This window comes from Stomoxys calcitrans, chromosome 5, assembly GCF_963082655.1.
Source record: "Stomoxys calcitrans chromosome 5, idStoCalc2.1, whole genome shotgun sequence".
NCBI classification, from domain to species: Eukaryota; Metazoa; Arthropoda; class Insecta; order Diptera; family Muscidae; genus Stomoxys; species Stomoxys calcitrans.
The window spans coordinates 30003022-30024301 of record NC_081556.1 but is presented as its reverse complement, the minus strand read 5'-3'; the positions used below and the strand labels follow the sequence as shown (position 1 = coordinate 30024301).

Sequence of the window (21280 nt, the reverse complement as noted above, 5' to 3'; positions counted from 1 at the left end):
AGTGAGTTAAGTTAAGCCCCTTGACATACATATACAATATCTCACAGATCGGTCCAAATGTAGATATAGCTGCCATATAGACCGATATCTAGGTTTTAGGTTTTGGGGCCATAAAGACGCATTTATTGTCCGATGTCACTAAAATTTGAGACAGTGAGTTTAGTTAGGCTCTTCGACGTCCTTCTTCAATTTTGCCCAGATCGATCCAGATTTGAATATAGCTGCCATGTAGACCGATCTCTCGATTTAAAGTCTTTGCCCCATAAAAAGCGCATTTATAATCCAATTTCACTGAAATTTTACATAGTAACTTATGTTAGGCTTTTCAACATCCGTGTCGTATATGGTTCAGATCGGTTAATTTTTAGATATAGCTACTGTACTTATTACTATTTGGTCCAAATCGGAACATGTTTTGATATAACTGATATGGGTCATAAGGTTTGAAATTTTCACCGAATTTTGATGAAAGGTGGTTTACATATATACCCGAGGTGGTGGGTATCCAAAGTTCGGCCCGGCCGAACTTAACGCCTTTTTACTTGTTTTATCACTTTTCACCCAAAAACGTTCATTATTCGTATATAGCTATCACTAACTCCATTTACACAACAAGGACTCATTGTATCCTTTACCACATAATCCTCCTGCATGTTGCTTACCTTATTCGTTTGTTGCTGTTGAGCTGCAAAGGCTCCCATTTTGCTTGCCGGTATCAGCGTATTGTATTGCACATATTGACCATGATGTGAGGGTGGCGGTTGCACCGACATTTGTTGGGTTTGCTGTTGATGTTGTTGCTGCTGCTGTAACTGTTGCAAATGTTGGGCCTGGGATTTCTTATCCACAACAGCATATGTGGGTATAATGTGATCATAAGTGGTCGATGAGGTTATGACAGCATTCTGTTCGGCCAAAGCGGCTGTGGCAAAGGCATGATTATGGGCACTGGTGGTCCATTCATCGTCTTCATCATGACCATCTAAGAGACCAAGTGAATGATAGAGAAAGCGAGAAAGCTAAGTTATAAGAGTGAAATCAAGGCAATCATAATGATTTTCTTATCTGATATATTTGCATACTTTATTAAATGAGTTGGGCAAATGATCTACAACAATTACCTTGTGGTATTATATCCGGATTTTTGTCTATGCTATCTATACTACTGGTGACATGGCAATTCCCCCGTCCATTATGCATATCATGACTATTGTGCAATGATCCCAGACCATTGTTGTTGCCACGGCCTTGAGCTGTGGTAGTGCCATGCATGTAATTATTGCGATCTCTGCCTGAGGAACCTCTCATGCGTACAATAATCACTATGATAAAGGCCACCAGAATAATGCTGACCACTATGCCCACAAGAATGCCCAGAAAGGGTCGTATATCTTCAATGACAGGCGCATAGGCTAAAGAAAGATCTAAAAGAGGGGGAAGTGAAATAAGAAAAAAATTAATACAAAATATTAAAATTTATACAAAAAAATAAAATTTTTTTTGAGCATTATATGGAACTCAAGCGGCGGAAAAATTTCGAATAGTTGAAGTGTTTTTCAAAAATATTTAAAAAAAAATTTTATTTAATTTTTTTCCAATTTTATATTTTTTTACCAAAACTTTTTCTTCATTGTCACTGTGTTCCATATAATTTTCATAAATTTTCTCAATTTTTTTATATTCATATATTATTATGATTTTCATGATTATTAATATAAGCATTTTAATGTAAATTGTGCATCGTTATCTAAAAAGCATTTTAATATTTTTTTTAATTCTTACTTTTCTTATTGGACTTAGGTGGTGGTGTTAAATTATAAGGTGTTGGGGTAGTTGGTGTGAAGATAGTTGCCCCATTTAACAAAGGCATTGACGGAACAAAATGTTTTTTGTAAGTAATCAAAACTGAAAAAATGTTGTTTTAAGAAAAAATGTTTAAAGCTAAAAATAAACTTTGCAGAATAGGTTAAATTTTCTTTGTAACATTCCAAACTACAGCTAAAATCTACTTTTTGAGCTAATAATGCTAAGGCTACAGTATATCATGCATTTTGTTGTGAAGTAAATAACATCGAGAATGAGAGAGGGTTTTTGAGAAATTTTATTCAATTTTAGAATTGTCTTAAGAATAAACTGCATTTGCTTATGTTCCTTTTTCTAACCGAGAATCCCTTACATCTGTTGAATAAAAAATCATAAAGTTTTTTCTAATTTAGTGGCTAACTCTATCTGTCAAACTGTTGTAATAACGCAACAGCCTTTTAAAATAAATTTGGTTAAGCTGAAATTTTGCAGAGATAATTATACCCTACACCACCACTGTGGTACAGGGTATTTTAACTTTGTGCAATTATTTGCAACGCTAAGAAGGAGAAGAGCTAGACCTATTGACATGTATACCGACGACTAAGAATCACTTCCTGATTCGGTTTAGCTATGTCCGTATGTCTGTTTGTCCGTCTGCCCATGTATCAGTTCAGATTTAGATATAACTCCCATATATATATCTTTCGTTCGATATGGCCTGTTAAGACTGTTGGAGCCATATTTTTAGTCCGATCTTTACAAAATTTCGCACGAGATGTTTCATTTGTTGCACCAAGACGTGTGCAAAATTTCATATACATCGGCCCAGATTTAGATATAGCGACCATATATATATTTCATCCGACATGGACATTTAAGGTTGTAGTAGGCACAATTTTAGTCCGATCTTAACATATATGGCTCTCTAAGGCTATAGAAGCCACAATCCGATCGTTATAAAATTTAGTCTGGGGTGTTTCATTTGAAGTCTTAGTACGTGTGCTAAATTTCTTCAAATATATAGTTTTATCGGATATGACCCTTTAAGTCTGTAGTAACCACAAATTAGGTCCTTACTTACCCAGCGGAAAACATTGCACTGGATGCAATGGTGTAAGTTAAAACTATCGTGACATTAGCATACACAGTTGCTTCCGGCATGCATGATTCTTGTGGGCGATGTCCCATTTAAATGCGATTGTTTAAAGATTCAAAATGCGCCTCTTGTATAACATCAACAAGTAAAAGCGTGCTAAGTTTGGCCGGGCCGAATCTTACCATGGATCGCATTTGTCAAGTTCTTCGCGCGGTATCTCTGTTGTGCTATTTCAGGCTATAGACCGATGCTGTTTCAGGCTACAGACCGATTCAGACCATATTTGACACGTATGGTAAATGCCATGGGAGAAACAGTTGTAATTTAAGCCAAATCGGATAATAATTGCAACCTCTAGAGGCTCAAGAAGTCAAGATCCCAGATCCGTTTATATGACAGCTATATCAGGTTATGGACCGATTTGAACCATACTTAGTACAGTTGTTGGATGTCATAACAAAACACGTCATGCCAAATGTCAGCTAAATCAGATGGGAATTACGCCCTCTAGAGGCTAAAGAAGTAAAGTAGGGAGATCGGTTTATATGGGAGCTATATCAGGCTATGGACCGATTCGGACCATATTTAATACGTAAGTTGAAGGTTATGGAAAAAGCTGTTATTCCAAATTTCAGCCAAATTGGATAATAATTACGCCTTCTAGAGGCTCAAGAAATCAAGTCCCCAGATCGGTTTATACGGCAGCTATATCAGGTTATGGGCCGATTTGAACCATACTTGGCACAGTTGTTGGATATCATTATAAAACACGTCGTGCAAAATTTCATTCTAATCGGATAAGATTTGCGCCCTCTAGTGGCTCAAGAAGTCAAGACCCAAGATCGGTTAATACGGCAGCTATATCAAAACATGGACCGATATGGCCCATTTACAACACCAACCAACCTACACTAATAAGAAGTATAAGAATTTCAAGCGGCTAGCTTTACTCCTTCGAAAGTTAGCGTGCTTTCGACAGACAGACAGACGGACGGACGGACAGACGGACGGACATGGCTAGATCGACATAAAATGTCACGACGATCAAGAATGTATATACTTTATGGGGTCTCAGACGAATATTTCGAGTAGTTACAAAGAGAATGACGAAATTACTATACCCCCATCCTATGGTGGAGGGCGAACGTCTCTCCTCCTTGCCCTGCCTGGCGCATCTCTTCGGATCAGCCACGGTTATTACGCCAAAAGTGACTAAGGTCCTGTCATCCCGTCTACCGGGGTTCGAGAGTGACTTAACATTAGACCACAGTTTGCCTACACCGGTGCCTAAGTTACATTGCTCCAAGTGTTCCAGCCACAAATTGCGCCTATGTTCGTTGACCAACCTGTTTATTTCCAGATTCAGCTCGCTGATTTTGGGATTAGGAGGGTCCACAGCATGAATCCCATCACGCTCATCTGCGAGTACCACTGCTTGCGCCGGGAAATTGGGCCGCACTTGGTGTATTCGACCGGCTGGTGTAAAGCGAGCGGCTGCTGCGTTAATGATGTCTCGGAATTTCCTCTCGGCCACTAGCACATCAGAGAGGGTGGCAGTTCACTGAACCGGCGATTTATATACTCTCTGAAGCCATTTCAATCGGCCTTCTTATGATTGATAAACGTCCGTCCCTCAGAGGTTATGAACATGGGGAGGTGATCTGACCCCAAAGAGATGACGGCTTGCCATGATACGTCACTCAGGAGATCAGGGGATGCAATGGAGATGTCTGGCGAGCTGGTGCACCTCCTCGTAATTCTAGTGGGGGCATCCGCATTCACCGTGAAAAACGTGGAGCTTTCAATCTGCTCTGCCAAAGCTATGCCACGCTGGTCGTTAGCTAGGGGAGAATGCCATGACGTGTGATGCGTATTAAAGTCCCCTAGAACCAGACGATTATAGCCAGATAGCAACCCACTTATGTCGGGGTTGTAAGCCTGGCCATTAATCGGGACACAGCTAACAACCGGCGTAATGTACACGTTATATAGCTCTATCTCGGCAGTACCGGACCTGACTGCTAGCCCCATGCATTCCATGTAGGTGTCGTTAGCACCATGGCGAGATAGGTCTATATTGCACGGAATGATGCATCACAAAGGCCAATCTCCCACCTCCATTCCTTGAGCGATTCTTACGTAGCACATTGTAACCGTGACAACTGTGCAAGCTGGTGTTGGTCAGCTTTTGTCTCCTGGATCGCTGCGACCAATATACCCTTCCGACTCATAAAGTCCACAATCTCATCGATCTTGCCACTAAGTCCGTTGCAGTTTAACTGCAAAAACGATACACTTCCCGGAACTGGTCTGGCAATATTTGGGCTGGAATGCTGCCGTTGCGTAAATTGCCGTACGGGAGAGGTCGTGGGGGTCACATAGTCCGACGACGAGGACGCAGAAGGCGACGACGACGACGCTTGTGACCCACTGCTGGCTAGGTTCGCACAGCACCTTGCGACATAGCCAGTATGACTATACTCCCGTAGTGAAGTGAGGCCAGAGCAAGATCGGAAATGTACCCACTCCATGCACGGGTTAAACCTCACCGACACCGACCGTTGATGAAGGCGGTTCTGCCAAACTGAACAGAACCAGGGTCCGGGGTTCTTTTCAATCCCGGCACGGACCAGAAGCGTGCGGAGAATGCACTCCGGGATGTGCCTCTCCCATGACGAAAGAAGACGAACACGTACACTGAGGCGGCAGCCCTTGCCGATCATGATTCCATCGGGTCAATCCGGTGCGTACAACTGGCTGCCATGGTATTGTTACAGATAAGTCATGTAACCTACCTGTTGATCATTAGTAGACACCTTCTGACAAAGGAGCATATTTCTATACCTTACACTAAAGGATGGGAATCTAAGTATATTCATTTCGTTTGAAACACTTCCAAATATTGGTCTGCGACCCTATAAACTATGTATATGTTCCTGATGGTCTTGATATTCTGAGTCGATCTACACATGTCCTTGCGTCTGTCGCCCATCTGTGGAAATCACGATAGCGGATGAACGAATGAAGTCAACAGCTTGAAATTTTGCACAGCTACTTCTTATTGATGAAGCTTAAAACCTTCAACATCCATACCAAGTATAATCTGAAGCGGTCCATAACCGGATAAAACTATCATATATACCGATCTACTGTGTTTACTTTTTTTCCAGAGACGCCAGGAAACCCATTGAAGGGCACAATTCCTATTTCAATTCGCTAAAATCATGTAAAGTGAGTTATTCTAAGCTTCCAGTTAAGAGTCCAAGGATGTTCCATATCACCGCAAATTTCCCATGCTTATCTTTTTTCCTGATTTTGATGTAAATGGGTTTATGATCTATAGTAGTTTACTTGCAAATAAATCTATGCGAATATATGGTGCAGTGTACATAAAATGGGCCCAACGGAACTAAACCCCTTTATTTAATAATTTTTCTACCTTTCGCCCGGCAATTTCTCGAAAAAGACACCTATTCTCTCATATATTAAAGTATTGATTTTCCATTTTTGACTTCTCTCTCATTCTCTCATAATCTCACAATCCAAAAAGGAACGTCCATTTCTTTAGTGGTAAATTTCAAAATTCACACAAACTACTATGGTAACAAAGAATGTTCTCGGTAATTGCTACAAACCTGTCTGTTTTTCCGGATCCTTGAGTGTGTAGACCTGCAGGATGGTTGCATTGCTGCGTCCTTTGCTGTTGTGAGCAACCAAAAAAACATTATAACCAGCACCTGGTATCAGGCCACGCACCTCAAAATAAGGTGTCCTAAGAGGGGTAGCCGAGACATGAAAGTTGCCAGCACATGCAACAGCATCATGAGCCATAGTAGTCAGTGTTCAATAGCATTTTGAAAGTTCGTTGTTGTTGTTGTTGTTAGTTCATTGCACATCAAGTGTCATATACAAAAATGCAAATTGCAATTTGCATGTATTTTGCAGTAGTATCAGTGCAATACATTCGATACGGTACAAATGTGCAGTAGTTTTGTTTAAAGTATCGCATTAGTGTTTGTCCAGTTGTTTAACCACACACACACACACACATACAGCAGCAGCCATTGCAGGTTTTGGGCAAGAAAAAAACAGGAAAGAAAAAAGTAAGAAACGTGTTGTTTTAAATTTGCTTCATGTTGCTTTAATTCCAAACAAATTGATACCAACTTTGATTTGTAGATTTTTGGATGCCGTGTTGTGCCATTCACATAAACTTCCATTATAAAATCCTGCTGCAGACCACCATCAAAGCCCTCAAGGCATTCGATTTGAAAACCAGTCGAAGTTTGATTGAGCAGAGTGCAATTTATCAAGGGATCGGGTTCACCTGAAAAAAAAAAATGGGAAAATATTATAGGATTAGAGGGAGATACGTTTTACGAAATGATAAAAACCAGAAAAAAACATGCTCCAAACATGCTCCACATTGGACCGTATCGGAAGAGTGGGTTGTATTACTTTCCTTGATATCTGCGCAGAATATGCTTGAGACCACATCATATTTAGATATAGCTGCTATATAGACTAGCCAACCGATTTTCTTTGGAAAAAAATAGTCCAAAACCCGGTGCCGACTTTATAATACCCTACACCAACCCTATAGGTTTAAAGTGGGAGCTATATCTATTTTTAAACCAACTTTGATGGACCTCGCCAGATGTTTTGAGATGGGTTATGAAAAAATCCGTATCACATTTCGAGCGTTGTACTAAGATTTGGGAAGATTTATCAATCAATGCGCTTGCAGTGGCCCTAGGAGCGAAAATCGGGCGATATATATATATAAGAGAGCTATATCTAAATCTGAACCGATTTCTATGAAATTCACCATTTATGTCATAGGACTATCCTTTCTGCCAAATTTCAAGAGAATCGGTTTACAAATGACCATTTTATTGCATTATTACCGCAAATCAGATGAGTAGCCGTTGCGTGAAGCGGACGTGTTTTTATTTCGCTCCTCAAAGAAAAATAAATATATATTCGTATAGCGGAATAGGTACTACCTATTACGAAAAAAAATTTTAAAGCCTTTTGGAGTAGGCTAGAAATGGTCTCCAAAGACTCAACATCTGCGGTGGTGGCGTCAGACCGCAGCATGTAGTCCTCCCCTCCTATAGGTGTGGGTGCCTTGGCACCTGTAGTCGAGAGTAATGCTTCAAGCGCACAACTCACAACTAGTCGTCAGACTAATTGATGAGGAAGAGACGGCCTTTAAGTAATGGTGGTGTTTCTGACTCGGATTCAGACAGCGACTGAGTCAATGAAACAGTCATCGCAGCCGAATCGAGAGATGAGGGCAATGGGATGACAGAAGAAGTGAGCGATGGCTTTGCTAAGCTCACAAGCAGATCGAGAAAGCATTCGATGCACGACGAAAGAGACAGAGGAGTATGTACCGGCAGCGTAATCGAGCGAAAGTGCAGGATGCTTGAAGGGATAGAACTGACATTCCAAGCACTTCTACGGAAGCTGGAAAAAGAATCAGATCTCCCGAAGAGCATAACACTGCTAAAATACTGAAGAAGAAAAAGAGCTCCCGCTTTCAAGTATTCTGGGAAAACCAAGCCATCCATCCCGCAATGGAGACTACAGACAGTGTCCTGCGGAGGTGGACAAAGTTGGAACAGGAACGAAGGAAGCAAGCACGGCCCCTGAGTCCTCATGGAAGACTGTGTATTTCAAAAGGCCACAGCCATCACGGAAGGGGAAGATGGTCGCTGAGAATGGTAAGGAGCCGCCCTCTTACGCCAGAGTGGCAAGGAAGAACAACAGAGATGAGCTGACTTATGCAGTCATCAATATTGGCTGTGCATCCGGTAAGATTCCACCAGATCATCGGTACCAAGTGGAGGATCTGGTTAACGATCGGATTTTTGAACATGTATGGAACTCTGTAGAGGGTCCACCCATACAAATGATGAGCTGCGAGCTTAGAGGGGACATCTTTACGCTGCGTTTTCCATCGACGGAAAGTATTGATACCATCAAACAGCTCGTCAGAGGTATTCACGCTCCCTGAGAGGGCGCAAAGCTCGACCTGGTGAGAAAGATGGATATCCCCCAGCTCACAAGGGCTACGGTCTTCATCAAGTGATGGGGCAGAAAACTTGCGACGGATCGCATGTTGGGATTCTTGGGCAAGCAAAGATATGGAAGGCTAAAATAAGCAAAGATTCTAGTATTGAAACACCAGGCAGTACAGGGAATGGAAACCCAATAAAGCTTAACGAACAGTAACCCGACGATGGAACCATTACCGACTTTATAAAAAGTCGGAAGACTAGACTAGGCAATGAACCTAAAACGATGACATCAGGCAGTGCAGTGACAGGAAAGTCAATGCAGTCTAAAGAACAGCGAGCAGACGATGAGATCATCACCTACTCCCAAGATGTCCATTTACTGGAGAACCAATGATTGAGGTAATCCAGATAAACCTTCACCCGGATGAGACTGCTACACACGCTCTGATGGAGATAATCAGCAAGGACAAGATTCACATTGCCTTAATTCAAGAGCCATGGACGACCCGGAACAAAGTTTCTGGACTGAACCATATCAACTACCAATTATTCTATGCTAACACTGATACTCGGCCGAGGACCTGCGTTATTTGTCATAAAAATTTGAATTTTATATTTTCCCCAGAGTTGTCATCGTCCGATGCAACAGTGGTGAGACGGGGAGACGGTGGAGCATACCTGGCATCACTTTATCTGCTTTTCGACTATCCGACACCGCCACCCATGTCTGAGCTGCAACGGCTGGTGAGGAAAGCAAAACAGACAGGAAACAAGGTACTAATAGGGTGCGATGCGAACTCTTACCACATTTCGTGGGGTAGTACCAACACTAATAAGCGGGGCCAAGCCCTGACAGAGTTCTTGGATACTAAATACCTAATAACACTTAATATTTGTAACACCGTTACCTTTGTTAATAGGATTAGGGAGGAGGTATTAGATGTGACGATATGTTCGGAAAATCTGATCGATAACGTTCAGAATTGGAGGCTCTCCATGGAACACTCTTTCTCTGACCCTCGCTACATTAGGTTTAGAATAGCACAGCCAGCGCCGAATCCGATAAGCTTCCGGAATAAGTTGAAAACCAACTGGACAAAATTCGGAAGGCTACTCAGAAGAAGACTTGGGTAAGATAATGTAGATTGTCCAAGCATAGAAGAGATTGACGAAAATGTCAACAGGATTACGACTGCACTGGTGGGATCCTTCGAAGATAGTTGTCCTCTTCGGGAAAGGAAATCAGCCTAAGAAAAATCCTAGATGACCGGGGAGATTCCCAATATTGGAAAAGAGGTCCGCAGACTTTTTAACAGAGCACGTCGTAAAAAAGCGGAAGTTTATTGGGATGTGTATTACATACGGCTCATGGAATACAATAAGAATACCAGACCGGCAAAACGTGCCTCCTGAAAGCTTTTCTGCGAACAAGTCGATAGCGTTAATGACGACGCCAAAAATTAAAAATTTTCTCTCAAAAACCCATTTCCAAACGGAAACTTTAGTAGACGACATGGGCTGAGAGCAGAGACAACGGTGGACATATTGAGGCTTTTGATGAAAATCCGTTTTCCACAGGATACGAAGGGACTCACGGAGACACCGGAATCTTGGAATAATGACGTTGATCGAAGATTTATAATAACGGAATTTAGGGTGAAGGAATCGTGGAGGAGCTTTAAACCATTTAAGTCACCCAGACCTGATGGAATATTTTCGGTGTTACTACAGAAAAAGGCAGACTATCTGGCGCCTCGTCTGGCCAAAATTTTCACAGCGTGTCTTGGACTTGCATATACTCGGAAAACCTGGCAGGAGGCAAGGGTGGTATTAAACCCAAGCCCGGCAAAGCAAGTTATGCGACACCAAAGGCCTACAGACCCATAAGTCTTACGTCCTTTCTACTTAAAACCATGGAATGTATTGTGGACACCATGATAAAGAATATGACATCCAGCGAAGTGCTCAAATACAAACAGCATGTCTATGTTAAGGGAAGGTCGGTGGAGACTGCCCTGCACGAGGTTGTGCATAAAATAGAAGAATCCTTCGATGCCAAAACGTACACACTGGCGGTATGCATTGACATCGAGGGAGCTTTTAACAGCGAAGCGGACCGACACACTGATCCAATCCTTAGACCAGTACCGGGTGGACCCCGTCCTTAGAGACTGGATAAACCATATGCTAAGGAACAGGTGGATAAATTGTGTGTCCCATGGCATAAATATAAGGTAGAAAGTGGCACAGGGCACGCCACAGGGGGCATTTTATCGCCACTCCTATGGGTGACCACCATAAATGACCTATTACAGATGCTGACGCATTGCCGGGCCATAACGGAGTAAGGGGAAATGAAAGAGCAGACGATTTGGCGGAGAAAGCCAGAGGACTGCCGTCAATAAACTTGGTTAACCCGAGCCCTTTCGGGTCGACGCAGTCCGAGTTAAGGGAGTGGGCGACGAATGCGCATGCAACATTGTGGAACGGAAAAACGGTCGGTAGGACGGCGAAGATCCTATGGGGGGATCCAGACTGTGAGAAGACGAGGCTATTAATGAAAGGAAGCAAGAAGGAGGTCCGTATAGCTATTGGTATCATGACCAGACACATGGTACTATGAGCTCCCTTATGTAAAATCGGTGCGGCAAGTGGTAGCATGTATAGGGCATGCGGGGAAGATGATGAGACGTTCTGATCTGCACCCTCTTTTCAACCTAACCTAACCGCAAATCGGACGAACATATATATACGGAGCTATATCCAAATCTGAACCGTTTTTTATACCCACCACCGAAGGATGGGGGTATATTCATTTTGTCATTCCGTTTGCAACACATCGAAATATCCATTTCCGACCCTATAAAGTATATTCTATATATTCTTGATCAGCGTAAAAATCTAAGACGATCTAGCCATGTCCGTCCGTCTGTCCGTCTGTCTGTTGAAATCACGCTTCAGTCTTTAAAAATAGAGATATTGAGCTGAAATTTTGCACAGATTCTTTTTTTGTCCATAAGCAGGTTAAGTTCGAAGATGGGCTATATCGGACTATATCTTGATATAGCCCCCATATAGACCGATCCGCCGATTTAGCGTCTTAGGCCCATAAAAGCCACATTTATTATCCAATTTTGTTGAAATTTGGGACAGTAAGTTGTGTTAGGCCCTTCGACATCCTTTGTCAATTTGGCTCAGTTCGGTCTAGATTTGGATATAGCTGCCATATAGACCGATCCTCCGATTTAGGGTCTAAGGCCCATAAAAGCCACATTTATTATCCCATTTTCCTGAAATTTGGGACAGTGAGTTGCCTTAGGCCCTTTGACATGTTGCTTTAATTTGGTCCAGATCGGTTCAGATTTGGATATAGCTGCCATATAGACCGATCCTCCGGTTTAGGGTCTTAGGCCCACAAAAGCCACATTTATTATCCGATTATGATGAAATTCGGGGCAGTGAATTATGTAATGCCCATCGACATCCTTCGTTAATTTGGCTCAGATCGGTCCAGATTTGGATATAGCTGCCATATAGATCGATCCTCCGATTTATGGTGTAAGGCCCATAATAGCCACATTCATTATCCGATTTTGCTGAAATTTTGGACAGTGAGATGTGTTAGGCCCTTTGTGATATTTCTTCAATTTGGTCCAGATCGGTTCAAATTTAGATGTAGCTGCCATATAGACCGATTTCTTGATTTATGGTTTTGGGCCCATAAAATGCTCATTTATTGCCCGATGCCCCGAAATTTGGAACAGTGAGTTAAGTTAAGCCCCTTGACATACTTCTGCAATATCGCACAGATCGGTCCAGATTTGGATATAGCTGCCATATAGACCGATATCTAGGTTTTAGGTTTTGGGACCATAAAAGACGCATTTATTGTCCGATGTCGCTGAAATTTGAGACAGTAAGTTTGGTTAGGCTCTTCGACGTCCTTCTTCAATTTTGCCCAGATCGGTCCAGATTTGAATATAGCTGCCATATAGACCGATCTCTGTATTTAAGGTTTAGGGCCCATAAAAGAGGCATTTATTGTCCGATTTCGCCGAAATTTGGGACAGTGCTCAGTGTTAGGCTCTTCGACATGTTTATGCAACTTGGCCCAAATCGGTCCAGATTTGGATATAGCTGCCATGTAGACCGATATTTCGATTTAAAGTCTTGGCCCCATAAAAGGCGCATTTATAATCGGATTTCACTGAAATTTGACAAAGTGACTTATGTTCGGCTTTTCGATATCCGTGTCGTATATAGTTCAGATCGGTATGAGGTATATGAGTATAAGGTATGAAATTTTCACCGAATTTTGATGAAAGGTGGTTTACATATATACCCGAGGTGGTGGGTATCCAAAGTTCGGCCCGGCCGAACTTAACGCCTTTTTACTTGTTTTTCATTTTCAATAGGCTTCGCCTATTAGCCGAAAAACATGCCTGTTCCAAATTTTAAGACGATCGGATTAAAATTGCGACCTGTAGTTTGTACACAAATCAACATGGGCAGACCGACAGACAGATAGACGGACAGACAGATAGACACTACTAAGTCGAATCAGAAAGTGATTCTGAGTCCATTGGTATACTTAACAATGGGTTTATCCCTCTTCCTTTTGGGTGTAACAAACAAATGCACTCCGTTAAAAAATACCTTGTACCACAGTAGTGGTGTAGGGTATAATTAGTCGGTTTCTTATAGTCCTCTTATGTGGATTTCCATGCATGCTAAGCTATAACATTGAATCGCCTATCTATTATGGTTGATGAGGCCAAATTAAATGTCCTCTTGCTAATTCATACATTACTCTCATAGCCGTGGCTATCACCGGATTTACCACTCACAGCGCCGTTTTTTTAATTTCTCGCCCATGCTTCCTGTAAAATGTCAAATGAAAAATTGAAAAATGATGTTTGCATATGGTCTTTGTCGACGGTTGTTGTCAGACCAACATTAACATCATCATACTGCTGTATATGGCTCTGTGCGAGTATACTTCGACATATGTATGTATGTGTGAGCTGTAGAAGAGATGGCATTAATATCCCGCATAGAGGGCAGTGTATATTAGCATAATAAAACGGAGACAAAACACAAGAGCATAGACATCAAGGACCACCACAGCGAAAAACAATAACAACAAACAGCATCCACCATCCAGCCATATCGTATGGCAAAGGCCATGGCAACGATTAACGTTACGCCCTTGGTGCAAACAGTGAATTTATTCACGCATCATCATCCATGCCATCCATACCATCCTCAATTTTTTGAAAATTCATTATTTTTACACTCAAATGATGGATGCATGACAACGATGAACGGCAAAATGAATTGTTGACTGTCTGCTTGTGTACACAGTCATCATCAGACCAACACCTTTCGTCCATCGCTCAACAAAAGCAAAAGGATTATGAAGCCTAAAGATGGGAGCTCCACCACACCTCCGGCAGAAGAGTCAGATAGGCAAAGCATAAACAATAACGAAAAGGCGTATAAAGCAGCAAACTTACCTGCTGGCGTTACTGTATAGACACACGGTTCTGTTTGATCGCCGATTTCATTACTGGCCCAGCACAATAAAGTGCCATAGTCCTGCAATAAAAACGAAGAGAGTGAGAGAGATGGAGAGAAAATAACATAACAATAACATTAGAAGGCAATAATAGACACTGACATTTGGTTAGCAATACAGATAATGGGAGAGCAACACACAGAATAGGCAACGTTGTGGTGAGTAGAGTTTAGCATTCATTAATGGTGTTCTCTGGATACTGGAGCATGATGTACGCACACATAAAACAAAGAAATATACGAGTCTACCACATAAACGCCCAAAAATAGGCATAACAACAAAATGCATAATCTTTAGTAAACTTAGGCTTCAATTCAAACTCAGTGAGGTGTTTTCGGGTGGCCAGTTCCCCAAACATATGGCTCTTCAATTGGGTATCAAATTCGTTTTTTTCTCTCAAACACCTTTCGTTTGAGCTCAATATTGTCGTGATTGATTTTTATACCCATTTGAAGGGATTTCGACGGCCCCTGAGGCACCCAACCCTAGCGCAAAAAAAAATTTCAAACGAATCGCATTACCAATCTCTAAGATCTGGTGGTTTTGAAAATTAGGATAGTGAGAAGTGCTTTTTAGGGGAGGAATGACACTCGGACATTTCAAATCAAGTTGTCATATTCGTAATCGATTCCCAAAAAACTTTCACTTGAGTTCCATATAGACATGGTCGGCTAATATGCACATTAGGGGGTACATGGGGGTGGAGCGACCTCCCATCACTTGGACCTAATTTCTATGCCATATTTGTAACCTACTGTCGAAAACTTTTCATTTGCGGCCCATATTGACATGAATGTCGAATATATCTGTTTAGAGGATCAGACCAACCTATACAATCTGTGAAAATTTTAAGAAAATCGGTTCAGCCGTTTTTGATTCTTCGGAACAAACAAAAAAAAAACGAATCCCATGTAGTCATGATGGGTCATATGGCCATTTTTGGGAGGTAGGGTAACCCCCTATTCTTCGAACTGATTCTGTATGCCAGATTCGTAATCTTCTCCCGAATAACTTTCATTTGAGGCCCATATTGACATGAACGTCCTATATGTCTGTTTTGGGGGAATTTTTGGGGTTGGGGCGGCCCGATGGGTACTTAGACCCCAATTTTAATACTATATTCGTATTTTACTTTCCCATACCTTTTATTTGATACCCATATTGTCCCGTTCGGTCCACTTTAGATTTTGGGTGATGTTTTTGGGTAACGGGGGAGGGTCCTTCCCTTTCCGAAATCAACAAGTTATAGAGCCTATTTCTCCTTCCTGACCATTTTCGCAATATACCGCCGAATACCTTTCATTTGAGTCCCAAATTGTCATAATCGTCCAAAAAACCTATTTTAGGGGTTCTGGAGGGGATTCCCCCCCATTACTTTGACCCAATTTTTAATATGAAATTCGTACTCTACTCCTGAATACCATTCATTTGAGTCCCATATTGTCCCGATCGGTCCACTTTTATTTTTGGTTAGTACTTTTGGGGTAAGGGGGAGGGTCCGTCCCACTTCCGATATCAAAAAATTACATAGCCTATGTTTCCTTCCAGACCAACCTACACAATCTGTAAAAATTTCAAGGTAATCGGTTCAGCCAGGAGGCCACCGTAGCGCAGAGCTTAGCATGTTCGCCTATGACGCTGAACGCCTTGGTTCGAAGCCTGAGAACATCAGACAAATTTTCAGCGGTGGTTATCCCCTCCTAATGCTGGCGACATTTGTGAGGTAAAAACCATGTAAAAACCTCTCCACAAAGAGGTGTCGTTCTGCGGCAAGCCGTTCGGACTCGGCTATAAAATGGAGGTTGCTTATCATTGAGCTTAAAATTGAATCGGACAGCACTCATTGATTAGTGAGAAGTTTGCCCCACTTCCTTAATGGAATGTTCATGGGAAAATTCGCATTTGACAAACAAACAAAGTGCAACACTTTCATTTTTATATAAAGATGCTCCGTTGACAGATTATTTGTTAGTAAGCACTGCTCAGCATGCAGGGATCGTGGCCTCCATTTCCAACTGAGGGTTTTGTCTGCCGCCGCTATGGTATCTTAATTGACAAAAATGTCTGATTTCGGGCTGCCAATATAACCTAACAGAAACCTACGCATTGGCTTACTTCCACAATACCACCCCTGTGGCACAGAGACTAGCTTTACGCCTGTGAAGCTGGTCTGGGGTTGAATACTAGCAAGAACATCATAAACTGTTTTAAATTGGGCTTATCCCCTCACTAATATTGCCAATAACTAAGGTGTTCAACAGTGTTTAACTTCTCTATGTGGTATCACTCTGCGACACTCCGACTATAAAGAGTGGGTCTCTTATCATTGAGATAAAAGCTTGAATCAGACTCATTGTTAGGGGAGAAATACAACCTAATTTCCTTAAAGGAAAGTTCGTTGGCAACTACTCTCTATTTTTATACCCTCCACCATAGGATGGGGGGGGTATACTAATTTCGTCATTCTGTTTGTAACTACTCGAAATATTCGTCTGAGACCCCATAAAGTATATGTATTCTTGATCGTCGCGACATTTTATCTCGATCTAGCCATGTCCGTCCGTCCGTCTGTCTGTCGAAAGCACGCTAACTTTCGAAGGAGTAAAGCTAGCCGCTTGAAATTTTGCACAAGTACTTTTTATTAGTGTAGGTCCGTTGGTATTGTAAATGGGTCATATCGGTCCATGTTTTGATATAGCTGCCACACAAACCGATCTTGGGTCTTGACTTCATGAGCCTCTAGAGGGCGCAATTCTCATCCGACAAGACTGAAATTTTGCACATAGTGTTTTAGTATCACTTCTAACAACCGTGTTAAGTATGGTTCAAATCGGTCCATAAACTGGTATAGCTGCCATACAAACCGATCTTGGGTCTTGAATTCTTGAGCCCCTAGACGGCGCAATTCTCATCCGATTTGATTGAAATTTTGCTCGACGTGTTTTGTTATGATATCCAACAACTGTGTTAAGTATGGTTCAAATCGGTCCAAAAACTGGTATAGCTGCCAAACAAACCGATCTTGGGTCTTGACTTCTTGAGCCTCTAGAGAGTGCAATTCTTATCCGATTTGAATGAAATTTTGCACGACGTGTTTTGTTATGATATTCAACAACTGTGCTAAGTATGATTCAAGTCGGTTCATAATCTGATATAGCTGCCATATAAACAGATCTGGGATCTTGACTTCTTGAGCCTCTAGAGGTCGCAATTCCTATCCGATTTGCTTGAAATTTTGTGCAACGGATCCTCTCATGACCATCAACATACGTGTTTATTATGGTCTGAATCGGTCTATAGCCCGATACAGCTCCCATATAAATCGATCTCTCTATTTTACTTCTTGAGCCCCCAAAGGGCGCAATTCTTATTCGAATTGGCTGAAATTTTACACAGGTCTCCAACATATAATTTAATTGTGGTCTAAACCGGATCATATCTTGATATCGCTCTATTAGCGGAGCAAATCTTTTCTTATATCATTTTTTGCCTAAGAAGAGATGTCGGGAAAAGAACTCGACAAATGCGCTCCATGGCGGAGGGTATATAAGATTCGGCCCGGCCAAACTTAGCACGCTTTTACTTGTTTTCTATTTTTATTTTCAAATGGCTGGACACTCTAATATTCAATTTTAGACAACTCAATTCATTTACCCTTTTTTTGTGAAGGGTAGACTTCTAAAAGCTTATTATAGTAGATGAGTATCCTTTTTCAATCCGCCTTTAACGCCCCCAACACAAAGCTCCTAACAGTTAAAGGTCAGAAACCGCAATTCATTTCGAAAATTATGTGAATCTATTTTGGAAAATTTGATGATTTATTGCTTACTCACTGGCAAAACACATTCATACCATTTGGCCATATATATAAAAGAGCCCAAAAGAGACATTTCAATCACATGAGCCATTATGTTAAGTATCCAATTCTTACCCAGGAGGGGGAGTAGGCAGGAGAATGAGGAGAAGAATTTTATCTTTGGGCAGAGTTAAAATGAAACCAGTAAGGAAAGGCTAAAGTCGGGTGGAGCCGACTATATAATACCCTACACCTACCCTACAATTATGAATTCGGGCAATAGATAAATGTATGTGAGAGATATATCTAAATCTGAACCGACTTTTTTCGAAGAGATTGGTTGAAAATTGTGGTTACTACGGCCATTTAAGTGGAAATCGGGCGATACATATATATGGGAGCTATATCTAAATCTGAACCGATTTTGATGAAATGTTGCACATAGTTTAAGATCAGTAACAAAACAATCCGTGCAAAATTTTGTGCAGATCGGTTGAAAATTGTAGCTACTACGGCCATTTAAGTGCAAATCGGCCGATACATATATATGGGAGCTATATCTAAATCTGCACCGATTTTGATGAAGATATGTTAAGATTGCTAGCAAAACCAACCATGCCAAATTTTGTGCAGGTCGGTTGAAAATTATAGTTACTACGGCCATTTAAGTGGAAATCTGGCGATACATATATATGGGAGCTATATCTAAATCTGAACTGATTTTAATGAAATCTTCCAGATGTGTTAAGATCAGTAACGACACAATCCGTGCCAAATTTTGTGCAGATCGGTTGAAAATTGTAGTTACTACAGCCACTAAAGTGCAAATTGGGCGATTCATATATATAGGAGCTATATCCAAATCTGAACCGATTTTTTCCAAAATCAATAGCGTTCGTCCTTGATCCAAAAAAGTGGCATGTGCAAAATTTCGTGACGAGTGGACAACAAATACGACGTGTACTATGTTTACAAGAATACATGGACTCATAGACGGACATGGCTAAATCGAATCAGAAAGTGTTTCTGAATCGATCGGTATACTTATCAATGGGTCTAGCTCTTCTCCTTCTAAGCGTTGCAAACAACTGCACAAACTTATAATACCCTATACCACAGTGGTGGTGTAGGTTATAAAGAAGAAGCCAAAAGTATTAACAACACACCGGTAGGGAAAGGCAAAAGTCGGGCGATGCCGACTGTATAATAGCTTACACCTACCCTATAGGTACAAAGTTGGTGCTACATCTAATTCTAAACCAATTTTGATGAGCGGATGTTTTCAGATGTGTTATTAAACAATCCGTATTAAATTTCGAGCAAGTATGTTCAAACTGTAATGACTATGGTTAACAAACTATGGTTGCCCAAAAAGTAATTGCGGATTTTTTGAAAGAAAGTAAATGCATTTTTAATAAAACTTAGAATGAACTTTAATCAAATATACTTTTTTTCTAAAGCAAGCTAAAAGTAACAGCTGATAACTGACAGAAGAAAGAATGCAATTACAGAGTCACAAGCTGTGAAAAAAATTGTCAACGCCGACTATATGAAAAATCCGCAATTACTTTTTGGGCAACCCAATACAATTTTATTGCAAATTACCCATTATCTGACGAGCTATGACTAAATGTGAACCGTTGTCCAACATTTTGACAAGATTTCTAAATAAATTAATGGCAGTGGCTCTTGGAATGATATTGGGCGATATACATATATGGCAGCTATATTTAAATCTGGACCGATTTTCATGAAAGTCCAAAGCAATGGCGAGAGAAAAACTTCCTGCTAATTTTCGAGAGAATTGGCAAACAAATCGGACGAACATATATATGGGAGCTATATCTAAACCGATTTCAACCAAACTCAATGGATATTGTGGTAGTAGTCGAGGAAAACTTTGTACAAAATTTTGGAAAGATTGCGCTTGCAGTGGCTTTAAGGGTGAAAATCAGGCGATATATATATGAGAGCTATATTTAAATCTAAACCGATTTCCATGAAATTCAACAGCAATTTCGAGAGTCGAGTGAAAATCCTTCCTGCAAAATTTCGAGAGAATCGGTTAACAAATGACCATTTTATTACATTATTAAAGCAAATCGGACGAATATATATGAGGGAGCTATATCCAAATCTGGCCCGATTTTTATGCCCTCCACCATAGGATGGGGGTATACTAATTTCGTCATTCTGTTTGTAACTTCGTGAAATATTCGTCCCAGACCCCATTCTTGATCGTCGTGACATTTTATGTCGATCTAGCCATGGCCGTCCGTCTGTCCGTCCGGCCGTCTGTCGAAAGCACGCTAACTTTCAAAGGAGAAAAGCTAGCCGCTTGAAATTTTGCACAAATACTTCTTTTTAGTGTAGGTCGGTTGGTATTGTAAATGGGCCATATCGGTCCATGTTTTGATATAGCTGCATTATAAACCGATCTGGGGTCTTGACTTCTTAAGCCTCTAGAGGGCGTAATTCTTATCCGATAAGGCTGAAATTTTACATGAGGTGTTTCATTATGACTTCTAACAAATGAGCTGAGTATAGTTTAAATCGGTTAATAACCTGATATAGCTGCCATATAAACCGATCTGGGGTTTTGACTTCTTGAGCCTCTAGAGGGCGCAATTATTATCCGACTTGGCAGAAATATTGCATGACGTGTTTTGTTATGATTTCCAACAACTGTATTAAGAATTATCCGATTTGGCTGAAATTTGGCATGAGGTGTTCTGTTATGACTTTCAACAACTGTGCTAAGAATAGTTCAAATCGGTGCATAACCTGATATAGCTGCCATATAAACCGATCTGGGGTCTTGACTTCTTAAGCCTCTAGAGGGCGTAATTCTTATCCTATATGGCTGAAAGATTACATGAGGTGTTTCATTATGACTTCCAACAACTCAGCTGAGTATGGTTTAAATCGGTTCATAGCCTGATATAGCTGCCATATAAACCGATCTTGGGTCTTGACTT

At 41.1% G+C, this 21280-nt stretch overlaps 1 protein-coding gene across 5 annotated transcripts in view; it reads right to left on the bottom strand.

Annotated features, from left to right (window-relative positions):
- Nucleotides 1-21280, bottom strand: part of LOC106093722 (nephrin) — a 442943-nt gene that overhangs the window by 25764 nt on the left and 395899 nt on the right. For 4 of the 5 annotated variants that reach the window (XM_059368603.1, XM_059368606.1, XM_059368604.1 and 1 more), the window contains 6 exons: nt 14445-14526; nt 7070-7229; nt 6538-6674; nt 1783-1905; nt 1122-1424; nt 663-982 (listed from right to left, as the gene is read on the bottom strand). In XM_059368603.1, the coding sequence (XP_059224586.1) occupies nt 663-982; nt 1122-1424; nt 1783-1905; nt 6538-6674; nt 7070-7229; nt 14445-14526 (1125 nt within the window). The remainder of the gene's footprint in view (nt 1-662; nt 983-1121; nt 1425-1782; nt 1906-6537; nt 6675-7069; nt 7230-14444; nt 14527-21280) is intronic. The other variant, XM_059368605.1, reaches the window with a different exon arrangement.